General features: G+C 48.7%; 1 protein-coding gene across 11 annotated transcripts in view; it reads left to right on the plus strand.

Moving 5' to 3' along the window:
* Positions 1 to 18,820, plus strand: part of LOC135915696 (uncharacterized) — a 293,473-nt gene that overhangs the window by 20,743 nt on the left and 253,910 nt on the right. For 10 of the 11 annotated variants that reach the window (XR_011509490.1, XM_070528622.1, XM_070528621.1 and 7 more), the window contains 2 exons: positions 1,040 to 1,233; positions 7,163 to 7,337. Coding sequence is in view for 10 of the 11 variants with exons in the window: in XM_070528622.1 (XP_070384723.1) it covers positions 1,040 to 1,233; positions 7,163 to 7,337 (369 nt within the window). In the remaining variant the exon portion in view is untranslated. Of the gene's footprint in view, positions 1 to 106; positions 275 to 1,039; positions 1,234 to 7,162; positions 7,338 to 18,820 lie in introns of those variants that run through there. The other variant, XM_070528625.1, reaches the window with a different exon arrangement.

Consider the following 18,820-nt stretch of genomic DNA (forward strand, 5'->3'; position numbering starts at 1 on the left):
TTCAAACATGGGATTGCAGTCGCAGTCGCAGCAGTGAATGCCCAAATGGCCTGAGATTACTCTAGTGACGTTATATTGGTGCTCCATGCAGGAAACACCACTGCAGCATTTATCGTGTTGGCAAACAACTTGCATAGGCTGCAGGTGCTTCTGTGCAAGGGGACGGGTTGGGGGTGAACGCGCATGAACAAGCACATGCTGGGGGGTGGAGGGCTTACCTGCCCTCCCCCTCAGCACAAGTGTCCAGTCGCGGGCCACATGCTGTATCTTGGAGGTGAGCTACGGCTAGCGCAAACCGAGATGCTTGGTGCCTTCATGGGGATTTTGTTCTGAGTCCCTAGTGTTGGTGGTCGTGTAATCTGAACTGTTTGAGACACAGCACGAAGCGTTTGCTTGTGTTGTGACAGTTTGTGGTCATTAAGTGCAACCTGTTCGTGTTTGCCAGAGCATGTGCGACACTGATAAAACTACGCACCTTCCTTTGTGTTGTGGTCTCTTTGCTATCGCCATCAGTGCTCTGCTTTTCTGGCAAAACTGACTTTTTTTCTCAGAGTGGGTATCCATACCTTTTTACTTTTGTTTTTAGCTTACGGGCACCATCTGATAATGCCGGTGGACACTGAGTAGTCAGCCATAGTTTCCAAGTTTACAGTGCTGTGTAATGCAACTCGCATAAATCTCGGATGCTGTGAGCCAAGCCGATGCGCTGCTTTAGGCTTGACCTGCACCGCAGGCCCTGACACTCATAACTGCTCTATTGTGGTCCAAACTTCTTGCAATTTGTTTATGAATGCCTACCGACAAGACACTGTCCACTGGAAAAGCTCTGAGAATTTATGAAGTTGTTGTTAGTGCTTACACTTTAAAACTTCAAAATTAACAGAATTCGCGTTCAACAAAGTATTTCGCTGCGAGTACAACTGCATTACATTGAGGTGTGACTTATGTTACACAAGCTGCTCATGAAATTCACTTGGTAAATGTGATGCAATTGTTGCTTACAGTTGGAAGAGGCTTAAGCATGGTGTTTGCTTTGCAGAGAGCGCAAGAACTCTGCCGACGTCTACAACGGCAACCGCTTTGACTGCTGGGAGGTCCCGCTCTGTCGGCCTGATCCACCAGACCTGCCCACGCGGCCCATGTATGACAAAGCAATCGTCTACCGGGGCACCACGGAGTTCCAGTTTGAGGAAATCCGCATGGCTAAAATTCGGATACGGCAGCGGAGGCTGTGTGCGTGTTTGTTTTTCCTTGGTTGGTTTAAGATTTTGCAGTGATAATTCAGAGTGGTGATTAAAAGATTGGAGGATTGCGTTCAGCTGTCTTAAGGGAAGTGCACGTGTTGTGGCTGGTTGGCCTGTGACTTCAAGCAAGAAAAACGGAGAAATGCACAAGTCACGATGAATAGACAATATGTAGTACTAACAACTTGTAAATAAAAAGTAAAGAAAAGTTCTCTACCACGGACTCGGCTAGCTAACCGCGCACTTGGTTACAAAACTAGCTCTGGTCGACAGCGGCCCGCAAATGTGCTACTGTGTACCAGAAACACGCGACGCAAAGTAAGGCACACGCATACGCTCTCCCCAAGCGGCTCCCATGCAAAAAGGGCGCCTCGCGAACTTGGGGGAGCAAACACACACAACCTTTCTCTTTGAAACGCAGCTTCACTCTCTCAACGACACAGGCTACTGTACACCGCCAGGGTTGTAAGACGCGGGGCTCGAGGCGGAGGGAGACGCCTGCGGTCAGCGAAGGGGGGTCGAACCGGGGGTGGTGGCGAGGCTGCAGGCATGCAACCCGCCGCTTGCAGGATTGTCTCCTCAGTGTGTTCGAGGCACCTTGGTTTCCGAGAAAAACAGGGCCTGGTAGTGACGGCGCCGTGTTCGTTGCTTACAAACTGAATGCTTATTTTCAGCATTGTTCAAGAACCTCGATAATTTGAACTTTCAGCTAATTCAAGCTAGCACTGTGGTCATGTCATAATCATTAGAGGGTAGGATCGTTCCTACCGTTCCATCGTTCCACACATTTGGTCTGGACGAGGGAAGACACAGGTCTGGTGCTCGCTTACAACTGATGTTTATTGAATCCGGCACGCCATAAAGATAACTCCGGCATGTGCATAGGGGAGTGCCAATATGTATACAAAGCTTTGCAGACTCGCCCACACACAACACATCAGTCTGTGTGCCCTTCAGCGGCCTGCTGGTTTAATCTTCGTGCATGCTTTCTTGCCATCCATAGATGCGGCTTTTGTTCCCTCTGTTCGTATTAATTATGGGGATAGCTTCACTCGGTTTTCTTGCCCTGTGGCAACCTTGTACCGACAGACCACATGTCGTGTAATGGCTGTGTGCATCAAGGTTTTTTCGAATATACAAAGTGTTAAAAAATACATATTCAATACTCTATTTACTCGAATCTAACGTGCACCTTTTTTCCCATAAAATTGGTAAAAAAATTGCATGCGCGTTAGAATCCAGTACGACACTAAATCCGCGTTAGCATATTGTCATCGGCATTCAAAAAATGGCCGCCTTTTACGCGCTTCTACCCTAGCTGCCGTAGCTTCCTCCATGTGCATACGTCCATGTTGTAAGTGTAACCAGGCGCTGGTGTAACCTAGTCTGCCGCCTGTCTTCTTGTTTTCTGCATTTATTCAGCCAGCATGGAAGCGGGGACTGCGAAGACACGCCGAGTCCACCATGATTCCTCATTTAAAAGTAAAGTTATGTGTGTGGAGACGGATGGAAATCGGGCCGCATCATGGGTGTTCCGAGTTCCCGAAACTTGCGTGCGGGACTGGGGCAAAAAGAATATTTTTGCCGGCAAAGCAACAAGGAAGGGTTTAAGTGAACGGAAGCAGGGACGCTTTGCCGAAATAGAAGAGCTGCTCGCAGAATATGTGCAAGAGCAGCAAGCGGCACCGCGGCCTGTGACAACCGATCTGCTCAAAGTACAGGCAATGCAATTAGCCTTATAGAAAGAGCTAATGCGGAGAGACTTCAAAGCGAACAAGTGCTGGCTATCAAATTTTATGAAAAGAAAAGGCTTTTCTCTTTAAAGGCAGACAGGGATGTGCCAAAAATTTCCGAACAATATGAAAAGAAATTGCACAGTTTTCAGCAGTACGTTTTGAAGTTGCGCCATAGAAACGGCTACCACTTCGGCCAGATTGGAAATGCTGATCAGATGCCGCTCTACTTTAACATGCCTGCCACCACAACCATTGAAAAGAAGGGGGTGAAGGTAGTGCGCGTTTTGTCTTCCGGCCATGAAAAAACTAATTCTTTTGCAAACAGTGCGAATAACAGGACACAGAAAGAGGCACATGACAGTGTCGACACAGCACAACGCCACAGCGCCTGTGTTGTGGTGTGCCTTTGTGTCCTGTTATTCGCACTGTTTGCAAAAGAATGTTTGTACCAACAAGTCCGGCTAGCCACTATTCTGGAAAAAAAAAAAAAAAAAAACCTGGTCACCGCAATGCTTTGTTGCACTGCAGATGGGCACAAGGTACCCCGTAGCTTATCTTCAGATGAAAGACGCTCCCCAAAGGAATCGTGTTTCCGAGTGGCATAATTGTATGCGCAAATGAAAATGACCACGGATATGGCCGCTAACTGGTTTGATAACGTTGGTGGAAGAGACTCGGCGGTAGTTTGGGGCTGCGTGGGATGCTTGTGCTCGACGCGTTCAGGTGCCACCTTGACCAGCGCATCAAGGACAAGCTGGCTGCATGCAACACCGACCTTGTCGTGATACCCGGCGGCATGACATCGCAGCTTCAGCCACTCGATGTTTGTTTGAACACGGCAGTGAAAGATGCAATTCGGGCGCTCTACACCGAATGGCTTGTCAGTGGCTTCCACGAATTCATGCCCGCCAATAAAAGAAAGCGTGCCTCGCTGCAGGACTTTGCTAGATGGGTGAAAGATGCATGGTGCACGATCCCGCTTGCCATGGTCAACATGGCCTTTTAATAAAGTGCGGGATTTCGTATGCCATGGACGGCACCAAGGATCAAATGCTTTGGTCTGTGTATAGCGATAAGGAGTTGTCTGATAGCGAAGACGAGCGATATCTATTGCCCCACGTGAGTCGTATCGGCGCAGTGAAAATCTTGGCGGCAAGGTACGCTGCTGCCATTTGTGTTTTTATTCATCGTAACTTCAGTGTGTTGGGAATAAATTTGTCTTTTACAAATGAGATAAAATAGTATTTCTATATGAAAGCGCGAGGTGTGCAGTATTGTACCTTTTTTTTTTGTCACGGAAAACTGGTGTGCATTACAATCGAGGGCACGTTAGAATCGAGTAAATACGGTAATAATGTCTTTGTTGATTCGGAAAGTCTGGCAATTCAGACTCATCGTCAGGTTCCGGCAGGCATGTGCATTATTTATCAAAATCAAACTCTTGTTAATCAGGTGTATTTGGCCGTGCACCGATTAATATGGACAACTCTCCGAGCTCGGTATGCGTGGAGCGCCGCAAATGTGAGAGACAAAAGAGTGGGAATGGCACTAGCATCCAACCGAAAGGAAGCAGTTGAGTCCACATTGTCATAGTCATCAGCAGAAATTGTACGCTAATGACGGAAAGGCTTTGTGTGTATTTATGCCTTTATAACCTTATTGTTGAATTTAGTCGTGCATAACACGTTCGCTGCATGCCTTCGTAACTGTAGTCACCATCGATGATCGCGTTGATAGCGACTGCAGTTTTGTTCACAACACTTGCGTTTCTACTCAGTGCAATATATGGCTGTGCACATATCACAAACAAGCTGTCGAGGATCAAGAGCGCCATCGATATAGATGAAGAATCTGTTGGCAACCAGCTCACAGGTGAAAAAGTAATCGGTATGTGCGTGCGATAGTGAACAGCATGTCTTTGAGGAAAATGCGCACCGCGGCTGCACTGTGAGGGAAGTGACAAGGCCTTTGTCGCTCTGAGTGCTAGTCAGCCACAAGATGACTACCACAATTGTAGCTTCCACGCTGCTTTTGTGCAAAGAAATGGGATTTGCCGGTTAATGCAGTAAATAAAAGTCTTGTAGTAAGCATTTGTTTTTTTTCATTACCCTCGGTAATTCAACGTACGGTTAATTAGGACATTTTTTTCAGTCCCATGAAATCCGATTGAACAAGGTTTTACTGTAATAGATATCAGATTCACGAATATAAATGTTTGAGCATTCAATGTTTGATTTGTATATTGAAGTATTTGCAGGCGCCGAGAAACAAGTGATTGCCAATATAATCAGCGCCACGAGTGAGATGGAGATAATAAAATATTGTTTTGAGAAAATAGCCTCCAAAGTTTTGTATTCTCTTTCGGTACCTCAAGCGCAAAGCGTGTATACTGTAATGTCATTTTCTAGGTGACGCTTGTCTCTCTTTCTGGTTATTTCTTTTTCATAAAATTTTATTGCTTTTTGTTTGGCATTTTTTTCTGCTGCCTGCTGAAGGGGAAGTAGGGGATCAGAGCTAACTTATTTGCTTGTGGATGCAGAGCGCTGAAATTAGGCAAACATTGCAAATCATATTAAAGAGGCAGTTATAAGTTATTCATAAAGGCGATTTCTTTAGTCGATTATGAAAGTGTCCGAACTTCCTGCTTGCAGGTCGGAGTGTTTGTTTTCGAGGGCGACATACTGCTTCTGCACTTCAACACTTGCTGTGCTAGACACTCTGCTTTAGGACACCCATCTGGTGCCTACGCTTAGTTCAACGCTAGCCTTAATCCATGCATACTGTCCCATATTATTCATCCCTCTTATGGCTGCATGTGCGCTGTCTCTTTTATTAGTGACATTAGATACACTTCAAAATAGGGTCTAGTCTGCGAAAACCCGTGCTTTTGCGCAGAGGTGCGAGGCTAAGTACCAGCACATCGTCGATGGCTTTCTGAAGCACCCACTGATGTCTGCCCTCTAACAAGTAGTTGACTCGACACAGGGCTCTGCTTTGCTGTTGCTTTACTGCTGAACATTGTACGCAATTGTAAGATATTGTCACGTAGTAGTGACAGTTGAGAATGCAGCAAAACTGTGATTAACGAAACGAGCGTTTTATTGGGCGAACTTGTGCCCTCAAAAACAGGCTACACTTAAAGAAGGATGGTAGCGGCGAACACGATTGGCGGTCATTGAAAATCTGATGAGCGGGTCAAGCGCGTCAGCTTTTATACATCTGTCATCGAATGTTCCAGAGCAACTGCTGGGACCCGCGTGCCTTCCATAAAGTTCCACATCATTCGCGTCGTGCACACATGCAATCAGATAACACAAGTTGCTGTGAAAGACAGTGGACGGAACCCTCAATAACATTCCAGAAACTTCTTTTACATGCAGGCGCGTCCTGCGCTGTGCGATAACATTTGTTAGGCGGCGAGAAGTGGTCACCCGATAAAGAAGTACACGTATCAATATGTTAACGGCTTGCTCTGTCTGGTGCAATCCAATTAATCCACTTACTGGCGGGCCTGATTCACCACATGCTCAGATAAGGGTTGTGCTTTGCATTTAAAATGCAAATCTGGCTTCCAACTTTTTTAAAAATACAAGCAAGGATTTTCCACTTACGATCACTGTAATCATTAGAAAAACAGCTCGTAAACAATGTTTCTGAAGCAGGCCTAATGGGCTAGCCCTTTGCCGGCAGCATTGATGCACCAGTTGCCATAGCAACAGCCAATCTAAGTCTCTTGGTGTACCGTTAAGCTGTGCCAGTAGAGGGGGCTGTGTGCACCACGGGGTTTGTTGAACTGGCCCTCGTTTCTTTATGCTTGTGTCTGCGCTTTTCCTGTGTGAGCATTGTAAAGAGGAGGGCGGGAACGGAAAGGTGAAACAGGCAAAGCTTTGGAGCTTTTGAACAGTACCAAAATCGCAGCCTTTGTAGGTGGGAAACGAGATGTCTCTAACTTTGGTGTTTTTGTGCGATTTTGAGCTCTTTTCTCGCCATGTGCACTCAGCAAAATTTTTTTTCTAGCTCTTCAAGCTTTTTTTGCGCATCCACTCGTATGTCAAACATAAAATTTAGCATAGCGGCGGCTCTATATGTACACCATTTAAAATTCTTGCTTGGTCCAAGGTGTAGTTGCAGGTCACCTTTAATGCACAGACATTAAATGGTTGAGTGCCCTGCCTTTTCCAGTGGAGCAGCGGCTGGAGGCCCAGCGAGACCGGTGTGCACAGATGGAGCTGGAGCAACTTCAGCGCCAGGAGAGAGAGCAGTCTGAACGCGACCAGCAGGTTGAGGCACTCAGGTGTGAGGTGCTGCAGTTGCGCCAGGAGCTGCAGAAGATGCGTAGCATGCTTGCCAAGACCAGGTGTGTTTTACCTGTCTTTGTGTTTGTCTGCGTGCCCGCTGGACAGAAAGGGTTGAGCGGGTCACTGAAGAGAAATGATTTTAGGTGTGTTAGTACCACAATATCAATACAGCAAGACCTTTTTAATTTGGAAAATTGGATAATTCGATGCCTCCTCTAGTTCCGGTAGGCATATGCATTATTTAGTGCAATCAAACTCTTGTTAATTCGGATGTATCTGGCCACACACTAGTTAATTCGGATAACTCCCGGGGTTCGAAGAGCACAGAGCACTGCAAATGTGCGACGCAAAAAGAGCAAAAACTGCGCAAGCATCCAACCAAAATGCAGTGGCAGAGTCTGCATTGCCATAGCCTTTTGACACAAAATCGTACGTCAATGCACGGCTGCTAGATAAAAGCGTGTTTATCTAGCGGCCGTAGTAAATGACAGCAACGCCGGAACACTTCGTCTCTATTTGTGCCTTTAAAGGGTCCCTGAAACGCTTCGAACAAATTTTGTGGATGCATAGGGCACAGCTATAGTAAATGATTCACACCAAAATTTGTGTAAAGTGCCTCATATTAAGAGAGCTACGGATGATTACAAGGTACTCTCCTCCATAACCATGCATTTTTTCCTCAGCTTGTTTACCGAGTGATTGGGGCTAAGCTCCGCCTTCACTGGCTCTGCGTCATGATGGGACGTTGTGCCGTCTACTTCTGGTTGTCTTGAAGCCAGCGCGCGAAGCCTCTCCAACCTTTGCCAGCTGCCTGGCGGTCACTCCCAAGTGAGAGCTATCGAAGCAGCATGCGTTGCAAACATTCTGTCGCAGCGTCGAGACTGTCTAGTATTCCGGTAACTGCAGTCGAGCTGGTCGTTGTAACATATGGGTGGAAGCGTGAACTGAAGCCTCTCCATACTGCCATTTTTTTCAGTGTATAAGTCACACCTATGTATAAGTCGCATCTCCTCAAAGCGGCAGCTTTTCCGAAAAACAAACTAACATGTATAGTCGAATCCACTTACAACAATATTCAAGTGCCATGAAAATTTCATTGCTGTAACCGATAATTGCTATAACTGGGCGGCATGAAAAAAAAAATTAAAATTGGGGGGATTGCAGAACTGATGTGATAAAACAATAATGGCAGGGAGGCCAGTGCCTCTCCTCACCACTTTCCTTCATCCGGACGCTGATTGTGTTCACTCATTTAGCTGCTTCCTGGGCGCTCCAATTCCATGTAACGGGCTGCGGTTGTCTGCAATAAAGAATGGCACTGCTATAACAACTGCAAAGAGGTGTCACGGGTGGCAAGCGATATGTGAGCTCCGCCAAGGCATCGTTTTGGTGGTCCAAAAAGGGGCCTTTAAAAATTGCAAGAAGGCTGCCATGGCAGTCTATCAGCTTGAGAAATCCAGAAGAAAAGCTGAAGCGAGATCGCATCAAGGCATCTCGCCACGTACGTCTCACTGGCTTTCACGAGAAAACCCTATTGCTGCCAGCCGTGCATGCTTTACACGAAGCTTGCTGACATCCTTCTCTAAGGCAAAGCAGCACTGGAGGAACTGAGGCATCTGCTGGGCCTCCTGTGAAGACAACGTTGAGGCAGCCTGCCCTACCACGTCAGTGTTGTCGTCGCTATCTGATGCAAGCATGTTTGCGACGATCTATAGCCATGCACTTTCTTTTCATTGGCAACGTTGTGCATTGCCAATGATCAGTGGACGAGTCAGCCATCTTGCATTTTGGCGGCGAGTCATACGAGGCAAGAAACCACATGGCCAGGAGTTATTTCGATACAACCAACAAAGGTGAATGCGAGCAACTTAATCCGTTAGCAGAATAGCGCTCAATAGGAGCCAGCGCAGCAACATGCAAGCAACACAGTTGGTGTGGTTCATTGGTGTTTCGGAGGGTGGTGCAGCGTAGAGCTATGGGCGCAGCCTATTCGTGTTTGGAGGGGTGGAAGGGCGACAGGAAAGAGGTGCGCAGGGAAGGCTGGAAAATGAGCGTGCGGCGGCTGTTAGAGCAGCGCCCATCATACAGTGGCAGGAATTTCATTCTTTTCCTTTCCAAGAATTTCGCATTTCACTACCTTTTGGCTCGGACACCCAGCAGCCAGACTTCATCATTTTAACCGATAATGCGGCATTGGGGCATTCTAGTAAGGGGGTTATTTTGTCATGGAAAAATTTTAAAAGTCGACGGTGCAACTGCTTCTCATTGTCATAACCGATATATTGTTAAAACCAGTATCGTTATAAGTGGGTGCGACTGTATATATCACACCGGTGTATAAAACGAACCTGTTCATTTGGTAAGCGATATAAAAAAAAAATTGTGACGTTTCACTTTGTGAACACGGGTCACGTGCAAGCAATGATATGGATACTCCAGGGGCATTTGTGCTGTTGTGGTCCAAGGGCGATACAAGTCCAAGGGCGATAACATTGTCCCCGCGCGCCATATGCTGCATGTGCGAGTGGAAGCGTGTGACGGTGAGATGAATCGCACACAAGGGAGAAAGGCGGGGAGGGAGGGGTGGTGGCTTGTATTCTGGTAGCAATTGCGTAGTTTGGGCAGCGGTGCACGCCACATCTTGAAAGGTATCTGCAGATGCGACGACTTCGGAGCCGGTCGACTCAGCCCGCCGCCGCTTGCGTTGCTGCTCCGTCCTTCTTGCACTGCGCTCCGCAACTCCATCACGAGAAGAACCCCGCGCATTTCGTGTGGCCAAGTCATTCAAACCGATTTTGACGACAAGTTTTTTTTCCCATAAAGCAACAGCTGTATATAAGTCACAGCACATGTAGAATGCATCAACGAAAATTTCAGGAAAAAGAAAAACTTCCAACTTATACACAGGAAAATACTGTACTGTTGGTGATGGAGCTTCACCGTAGACATATGTGAGCAGCCCGATCGGTCTGCACGGTCCAGTCACCTGGTGGCACAGAGCTTAACCAGCCAAAGAGCTAATATTGCTCTAACCAAGTGTAAAAAATTTCTAACAGTTAGGAAAGCAGTGTGCTCACGATTACGCCCCTGCCAAAAATTTAGACCAGCAGCAAAATAGAACACACTTTGTTAGTGCTATATTAGTTGTGTGTTTGGTTGAGCCCCGTGCCACCAGGTGGCTGCACCGTGTAGATTGTTCACGTTTGTGCCCCCGCTTATCCCATGAAATCGTTAGGGCCAGTCCACTTGTGCTTGCATTTGCATTTACCCAAATACCGGAAATGCGAAATTGCAAAGAGGTTCAGCTTGCCCGATATTCGAGTAAACGCAGGCAGACAGGGCGTTGGGGCGGAGGCGTAAGCAGAAATGGCCTGCATGGTGCAGCCACCTGGTGGCGCGGAGCTCAGACAGACAACAACAGCTAATAATGCAGCAGCCAAGTGTATTTTACTTTGCGCAGATCTTGGTGCCTATTGGATACAGTCAGATGGGGTGCAGCCACTCTGCTCATCTGCTGCCTTGCAGAGGGACACGATGTTGCAGCTTGACATATTGCTAGTCACTAAGTTTGCAGCCTGCATTGTAACAAGGGCAAGCCGTGGTGCTGGCGAAAAGAAAGATGGAGGCCAACACTGACCACTGAGCTCTCGTCAACCCAGTGCACAAGCAGACGACACCTGCTGCATGCCAGAAGTTTTGAAGGCAGTGATAAATTGATCTTGTGCATTCTCTTTTTGTTACAGTAAAACCTGTCAAATACCCGACTGGGCGGCCATTGAACATAGTGCATTTTGTACCCGCATAAACCGTACCAGCTTATTGCATAAGTGTTGGTTAACATAGTGTTTAGACTTTTTGTCGCGAAATCACGGTGGTATGTCAGCCCAACAGAACGACGAGCCTCGGAGATTGGAACGGCTTCCAAACGCAAACGCAGAGGGCCCTTGGAAGGGTGAAGCCACATCAATATCAGCATCATTTCGGCGCCGCGCCAGAGTCGGAATGTTGTGGCCCATGTTGTAGTGTCGTTCAGAATAGGAAGAAAAATTGGGCATCGTTCATGCTGTCGAACATGGCATGAAGAAGTCTGTGCTGGCATGCAAAGTGCAGCCAATAAATATACAGTCGAAACCCGCAATAACGAAATCGCCGGGGAAAGCAAAACATTTCGCTTTTGCGGGAATTTCGTTAGCGCGAGAATGAGGCAGAGAAGACGGGGAAAAGAATTGGCTTGCAAAAAAAAAAAAATTATTGCCAAAAGTCAGTCAGCTTACTTTGCCGAGCCTTGCCTTGCAGCAATTTTACTGCTCTCGACTCGCACTGCAAGAAATGGTCCATTGCCACGTCGTCATCTTGCTCACCGAAAAATGATCGAATTACATCGAAGGCATTCAACACATCCCGCGGGTTTGCAATCCTCTCTTGATTTGGTGTCTGGTGGTCGTCGGCGTCGTCGGCACCTTGGCAAACGCTACTTATGATGACCTCATCAGTCATCTCTTCATGGACGACAGCACCTTCATCCACACGAACGAACTCATCGATGCTGAGGCCATCCGGAACGCCATCTGTCACGGCAGAAAGTTCATCCCATGCGTGGGCCAGCGATGGCGGCACTGCGCCGTCAGCACTGTCAACTAGTGCACCTTCAGGCGAATCTTCTTGCAATGCCACTGGATCAGCGCATGATTCTTGCCGAGTGGCAATGAAGCCGGCATGATTAAAACAATTAGCTATCACGGCTGGCGACGTCGCAACCCATGCGGCAGCCATAATCTCAAGCGGCATGAACATGTCCACTACGGTGGGACGCTTCAACTGGAGGTTCAGCAGCAGACGCTGAATCAGCCTCTCCTTGTAGGCGCACTTGACGCTACAAATGACGCCTTGATCAAGTGGCTGCAGCACGGAAGTGCAGTTCGGTGGAAAAAAAACCAAGGGCACGTTTCCCAGTTCCACGTCATCGACATGATGACGTGGAACTGGGAAACGTGCGGAAACATTTCAACTTGGTAGGCGTGTTTGACTCATTTTGTTGGTTCGATGGCCGATTGCGCGGGTTTCGGTCGACTGATGGTCGGCACGCTGATTTTGCCAGTGCTGTTGACAAGAAAGCCTGTCGCAGTACGACTCACGCTCATCGGTTGCGTCGTTGTCGATCTGGTATGATAAAATAGTTTCAGTGATGCACAACAGTCGGTCAATATTGTGAGCGTCTTGTTGGTCTCGTATCGACCCAGTGTTACACCTTAAGAGTACGTGAGCTATGGTGTGCGCTGCCACGACCAGCAAGTGAGGACTGACGCTGCAAGAAGACTTCGTCAACAACGTGATGTTTTTAAGTGTTGCCCAAGTGGAACGCATGGGTTTTTCATTAAATTTGCTAGCCATCAATGAAACACAGCAACTATTTGGCTCACGGTGCAGTCCGGACAACTCGGATGATGCCCTGGCCGCTTTCTGTTTTAATGTGGAGTTGCAGTCTTACGCTACGCATGTTTTCGGCACCTCACAGATGTCGAGCTACCAGTAGAGTTTCAACTGTAATACATGGCACGAGTGTTAGCAGCAGCGCGTGTCCGAGTGTTTTTTTTTTCTTTTTCGGGGGACTATTTGGTGCGTGGTCATGCGCGCGACCCTTCCAAAACGTTTCACGACTAATCTTCTAGGGCAGGGAGCATGCGCCGTTGTGCCATGATAAAGGCAGATTGTCACTGGACATGTTTCTTTTCATTATAGTACATGCATGCACCCGCCGTCTCCTATCGCAGTACGGGCACCAGTACGCCTAATAAGTGCACTGGCAGGCCTTCAGGGCAATTTCAGACGTGCCTGTGATGATTTGAACTCTTGGGGCAGTAAAAGGCATGCATTCATTTTTTTTGCACCGCCCGATTTTTCTGACATTTCTGCGGCCCCTAGGGAGTCCAAAAAATCGGTGATTGACTAATTTGTAAACACGTGTGAATAAATCTTGTGGAGCTTCCCTCTCATCTGTTAATTCAGTGCGCATGCACCACTGCAGGTAAGTCATCCGTTCAATTAGCTTCCTTTCTTCTTTTAATTCGAACAGATTTTTGGGCCCCTTTGAGTTGGAATTATAGAGATTCGACTATAATAAATTTTTTACACGGAGCACTGAGATGCGTCAATTAATGATGAGAAGGACCTACCCTAACGACTCGGTACATTTGTACAAAATCGTCGAAATCGTTTCATGGTCCCTTTAAAGCCTTTATTCTTGCGTTTACTGCCGCATATAACACCGCATCGGCCGCGTGCCGTCATAACTGCGTAGTCTCCATCCGTTCGGCAGCAACTGGGGTTTCGTCTGCACATGTTGGTGCAAACGGCAGCTTAGTTTCGACTTTGCGCATGCATTGTCTGCTTGGCTTCAGAATTGCAAGGTCGCCACCCACGATTGCGTCAGTAGCGGCCGTGGTTTTGGCCGCAGTGGTTGCGGCAAACAGTAGTTTCGAAATGACTCTGTGCAAAGCTGTCGAGGATAAAGAGCACCGGCTATATTGCGATGGATAGACCATCTGTTGGGCAGCAGCTCAGTGGCTGAAAAGTAATTGAGATGTCTGCACAGTAGTAAACAGCATCTCGGATGAAGACTCGCGTTGTGGCCATTCTGCAAAGTTGCGAGGCCGTCGCCGCTGCGAGTGCTAACCAGTCACGAGATCAACAGAATTGCAGCTTCCGCACTGCTATTGTGCAAAATAGAAACGGGATTTGCTGATTCATTCAGTAAAAAGCATGTTGACGTAGCAAGCATTTTTTGTTTTCTTGATACCTTCGATAATTATACATTCGGTTGATTTGGTACATTTTTTTTTAGGTCTCTGGTAATCCGAAAATTAACAAAGTTTTCCTGTGCAGCATAGAATACTCGTAGCATAAATCGTCAGAGTCGCGAATATCTGTGCTACAAGAAGTATCCCACTGTAAGCTAAACATTTTTCAAAGGCTACATTCATAGCAAAACATGTAGCCTAAGTGTGGGGATGCGTGACTCTCGCGCCTCCCCTGAGGTCTAGTTTTCCCGCATAGCTCGTCTCCTGCAGGGCGGCTTTGCCCGCCGCGTGGCCTGGTGCCTGCGACGGTCGGAGTGGTTGAAGCGCAGTGCGAGAGATGGCGCGAGTGTTGCGCTGCTAACGCCGCCGACAGGCGAGGTTACTTGGGCGCCGAAAGCTCTCTTTGGGTCGGGACAGCAAGCGGTACGGACGTGCCGCGCGTGCGCCAACCCATGCTTCTGCGAGACCGCCTCGCGTGGCCGCCTTCGAATGCGCCACCGTTGGCGTGACTGTACACGCGAACGACCAGGCGTTTGAATCCAGCATAAGGTGAACATATTCGCTCGCTATCCGGTCGCGGTAAGTCGGACTTCTGGGTTTGTCGCGCGCCCATGGGCATGTTTTGTGTATAGCAACTCGGCTAGCAGGCATTGATCTATGAAAGGTGCAATAAATGCCCTTGTGAGTGTTTGCACTACTGTGTTGTCCTTCCTTTGTCCCAAGAGTACGGAGAACCCCACATCTGGCACCCAATGTGGGGTTGAAGTGTAGGGCCAGCGTGGATTTTGTTCCCTAGCGTTGGCGGCGTGCTTTCTTGAGCGAGGCGACGGTGGCTGTAGTGTGTTTGAACATGTGAACATGCTAAGCCTTTTCGCAAGTGTTTTTTTTAATGACATTTGTCAGTACGAGAGCCACGTGGTCTGCATCCTGGGAGAGCGAGGCTTAGCGCCCGCGGAGGAATGGCAAGCCTGAAGCGAGTGAGTACGGAAGCCTCTTGGGTGGTCTGAATTTCTTGTGTAAATAGCTTCTTCTATCTCTTTGACTCGGATGAAGTTGCGGCTCTGGGAACCGGGTGGCCGCGGGCTACGGGTGCCACTACGGGCTGACTGGTATTGCGGCCTGGCACTGGGCGCTCCGACACCGTCTGGGACGGTGGGCGCCGTCAACTCGGATGCTGTGTGTACCAAGTGGAGTAGGACCACCTAACGGAGCTGACGTCTCCTCGAGGCTGCCTGTTTTGCGCTCATTTTGAGTGTTGTTTTTGGATGCCGGTTGGTGTCAGGGTAGCGACGCTTTAGGCCCAAGGCTTTACGAAGCTGCCCGTCGCAGGTGGAGAGACACAACCTGGTGGACCGTGGCGTTGAGGTGTTGCACTTTGCTTTCCTCATTCTATTTAGCCTCGCACGAATTGAAATTACTCGTTCGACTCAAGGAAGCGAGCTTTGTTCACGTGAACTTAGCATCTGTGTAGCTGCCCGATCTTTTGCTAGCCGAGTTGAACATCGTACCACGTGGGCGATGCGCATGCAGAATTCCTCTCCCTTGCACTACTTTAGTGTTTGCCGAGTGTGTTGAGTGTATGCAGTTTGATTGGAGTCACCCCTGGTTTGCCGTCACCCGCACATCGTCTGCGCTGCTGCTCCGGACTACGATTGAGCCATCCCGAGCAATGGTGATGTTGTGCCAGTTTGCGCAGCGACTTCGGTGGCCTCCTGTATCCAGCTCACAACCCTCGACGGCGGACAAAGGAGCAGGCGGTCACTGACAGCTACGGCGGCTTTTGCCAGCAGGACGCGTCGGCGCGAGCGACGTTTGCCCGTACTGACTACTGCGTCATCGTTTCCGGAGTCCTGGCCTGGAATCGTGCCGTCGAGTGTGCAAAGCTGCTGCTGTGACCGGCGGACGCCAGCGGTGTACCCAGGGACAATGTTGGCTCGCATGCTATGGACAGTGTGTGGAGATTTCTTCGGCGCGGCCACTGTTGCGTGTACTATCTAGTTCGCGAAGCACGTGTTGATGTTAGACTGTGTGACATGTTTCGCCGGAATATGTAGTGACTTAAGGTTGGAGGGATGTGGGGATGCGTGACTCTCACGCCTCCCCTGAGATCTAGTTTTCCCGCATAGCTCGTCTCCTGCAGGGCGGCTTCGCCCGCCGCGTGGCATGGCGCCTGCGGCGGTCGGAGTGGTTGAAGCGCAGTGCGAGAGATGGCGCGACTGTTGCGCTGCTAACGCCGCCAACAGGCGAGGTTACTTGGGCGCTGAAAGGAAGGCGCTTGCTCTCTTTGGGACGGGACAGCAAGCTGTACGGATGTGCCGCGCGTGCGCCGACTCATGCTTCTGCGAGACCGCCTCGCGTGGCCGCCTTCGAACGCGCCACCGTTGGCGGGACCGTACACGCGAACGACCAGGCGTTGGGATCCAGCATGGGACGAACATATTCGCTCGCTATCCGGTTGTGGTAAGTCGGACTTCTAGATTTGTCGCGCGCCCATGGGCATGTTTTGTGTATAGCAACTCGGCTAGCAGGCATTGATCTATGAAAGGTGCAGTAAATGCCCTTGTGACTGTTTGTACTACTGTGTTGTCGTTCCTTTGTCCTTTGTGAGAATCGAAGCATGCGACCGGCATATTTGCATTTAAGGGGCGACGGGGCTCTGACAAAAATTTTATTTTTGGCAACAATTAGTTTTGGCATCTGCAATGCCTAATCTATGCTGTATCAAAGCGATTTAGCTGAAGATGCACTCTAAATGTCCAGAAAAAATTGCACAGAAACACTAGAGCCATCTCTCATCCATCCCAGCACTGCCATATAGCTATTGTTAAGGAGCTCCATGTTCTACCTTTTCGTTCCCTCCCTCCTCACCTATGATAGCTGCATAGGAAAAGCAGAAATCGGGGGTCGGTCTGACGAAGTTTGAAATGCAAGTGCCTTTATTTTCTCAGCGAGGCAGCGAGCTTAGAGGTGCCCTACAATTGGCTGTTGTATGGCAACAGTGCAATGCTGCTTTGGGTGATGTGCTTGCCTGCTTCAAAGTTGATCTGCTGTTTTTTTGTTGGTCACACTGTGTACAGACCGGACTCGTGTACAGAAAGCAAAGTGCAGAAGTTATCTTATCGTATGGCAAGAAAGAAGCGCTTGTCCCAAGGATCGAACGAGCCGGCATGCGAGCCAGGAATCGGATTGTACCAGACCGTGAAAGTCAGTAATGTGTCATGGAATTCTGTATTGCATCGACAGTTCAGCTGCCCACACGAGTGGAGCGCCGTAACTGATTGAGTGGAGTGCCATTGCCGACAACCGTCGTGAGTGGAAAGGGGAGAGGTATAGGGACGACAGAACAGGTGAATGCCCATGCAAAGGTGCTGGAGCATACCTCAATCCTCACAAACTGCAGCATTTGCTTTGTGCACGACAAGGCTAGAACGCATTCGTATGCTCCTGTCTGGCTGTGCTACGTGGTGTGGACCGACCTTGTTCTGCACTGGCTTGACCAATGGGCCACATCCAGCTTGCGCATATTGCATAAGTGCAAAACTAGTGTTCTTGAAGCAGGGAATGCGTATTCCCAGATGATCGCTCAATCACGACCTGATGCGTAGCACTCCATGCTGCGACCGCCATCTCAAGTGCCATAACAAATTCCACATTGGTGGGACATGGATTTGCTTGTTTTTGTTGCATTTTTCTTGCCGAGGCACACATTATGCACTGCACTGGGTTTTCAAAAATTGTCGTCACATGCCGGTTGCAACATGCTGCCGCTTCAAACGGCCAATCAATGAACAAGGTGGTGGCCATGATATGTTTCCAGTGCGATTGCTTCTGGTGCTTGCTTGTCTTATTGTGATAACAATTATATGGACACTACAAGTGCATTTTTGCTGTTGCCGGGATGTTCTGCATAAAGTCCAAGGGCAATAGCATCGTCGCCCTGCATCGTATACCGTATGTGTCAATGAAAGTACAAAGGGAAGCCGAAGTTTGAGGCTCAATCTGATGCACGCGCAAACAGAGAAATGTGAAAGCAAACACGGCATTTTCCGTCACTCGAAGGGCTGTGTGGGGACGGGAGGTAGGAAGGGGGGCAGCGGTGTGCTTCGGCAGCAGCTGCGTATTTCGCGACTCGGCGCAAGGGGAACTGAAAATCATGGCTTAATCTCGCCCACCTTATATGGAAGCAAGCGGGAGGCAGGCAATAGGGAAGATTGGGGGTGCTTAGACTCTGCCAACAAGTGCGAACTTTGCATGACCGCATGCGCAGTGTCTTGAAAGCGGTCTGCAGGCGGCTCATACCTTTGCGTGCACTGTGTTCTCGCCGCTCTTGTGTTGAAGCGATAGACCACATGAAGGTCACTTCGCTCGCTGCTGCTGCCGCACTTGCTTACATTATCGTTTTGACAGCTAGTGTCCGTGCTCATCGTGTGTGATGCGTTCATCTTTGCTCATGCGTGCTGACACCATGCTTGTTTATTCATTTAGTAAGCGAATGTTTGCATTTATATGCAGCCAATAAAAGTACTCTCCTTACTTCGTATGGCTGTGTACTAATTCGATATCGCAATAAGTGCTTCACCTTGCGAGTGGGACTGCGACTTCTTTTTTGTCAACAAAAATGGCGGCGCCCACGCTAGTGGAATGTGGTAGTATCTTACGAAATATAAGCCACGAAGAAGGTCACGTGTGGTCGCACATGTTCAAGGCACAGAACAAGCAGCATGGCGCAGAGTGTGTGCCGGTGT

This window comes from Dermacentor albipictus, unplaced genomic scaffold (genome assembly GCF_038994185.2).
Source record: "Dermacentor albipictus isolate Rhodes 1998 colony unplaced genomic scaffold, USDA_Dalb.pri_finalv2 scaffold_13, whole genome shotgun sequence".
Lineage (NCBI taxonomy): Eukaryota > Metazoa > Arthropoda > Arachnida > Ixodida > Ixodidae > Dermacentor > Dermacentor albipictus.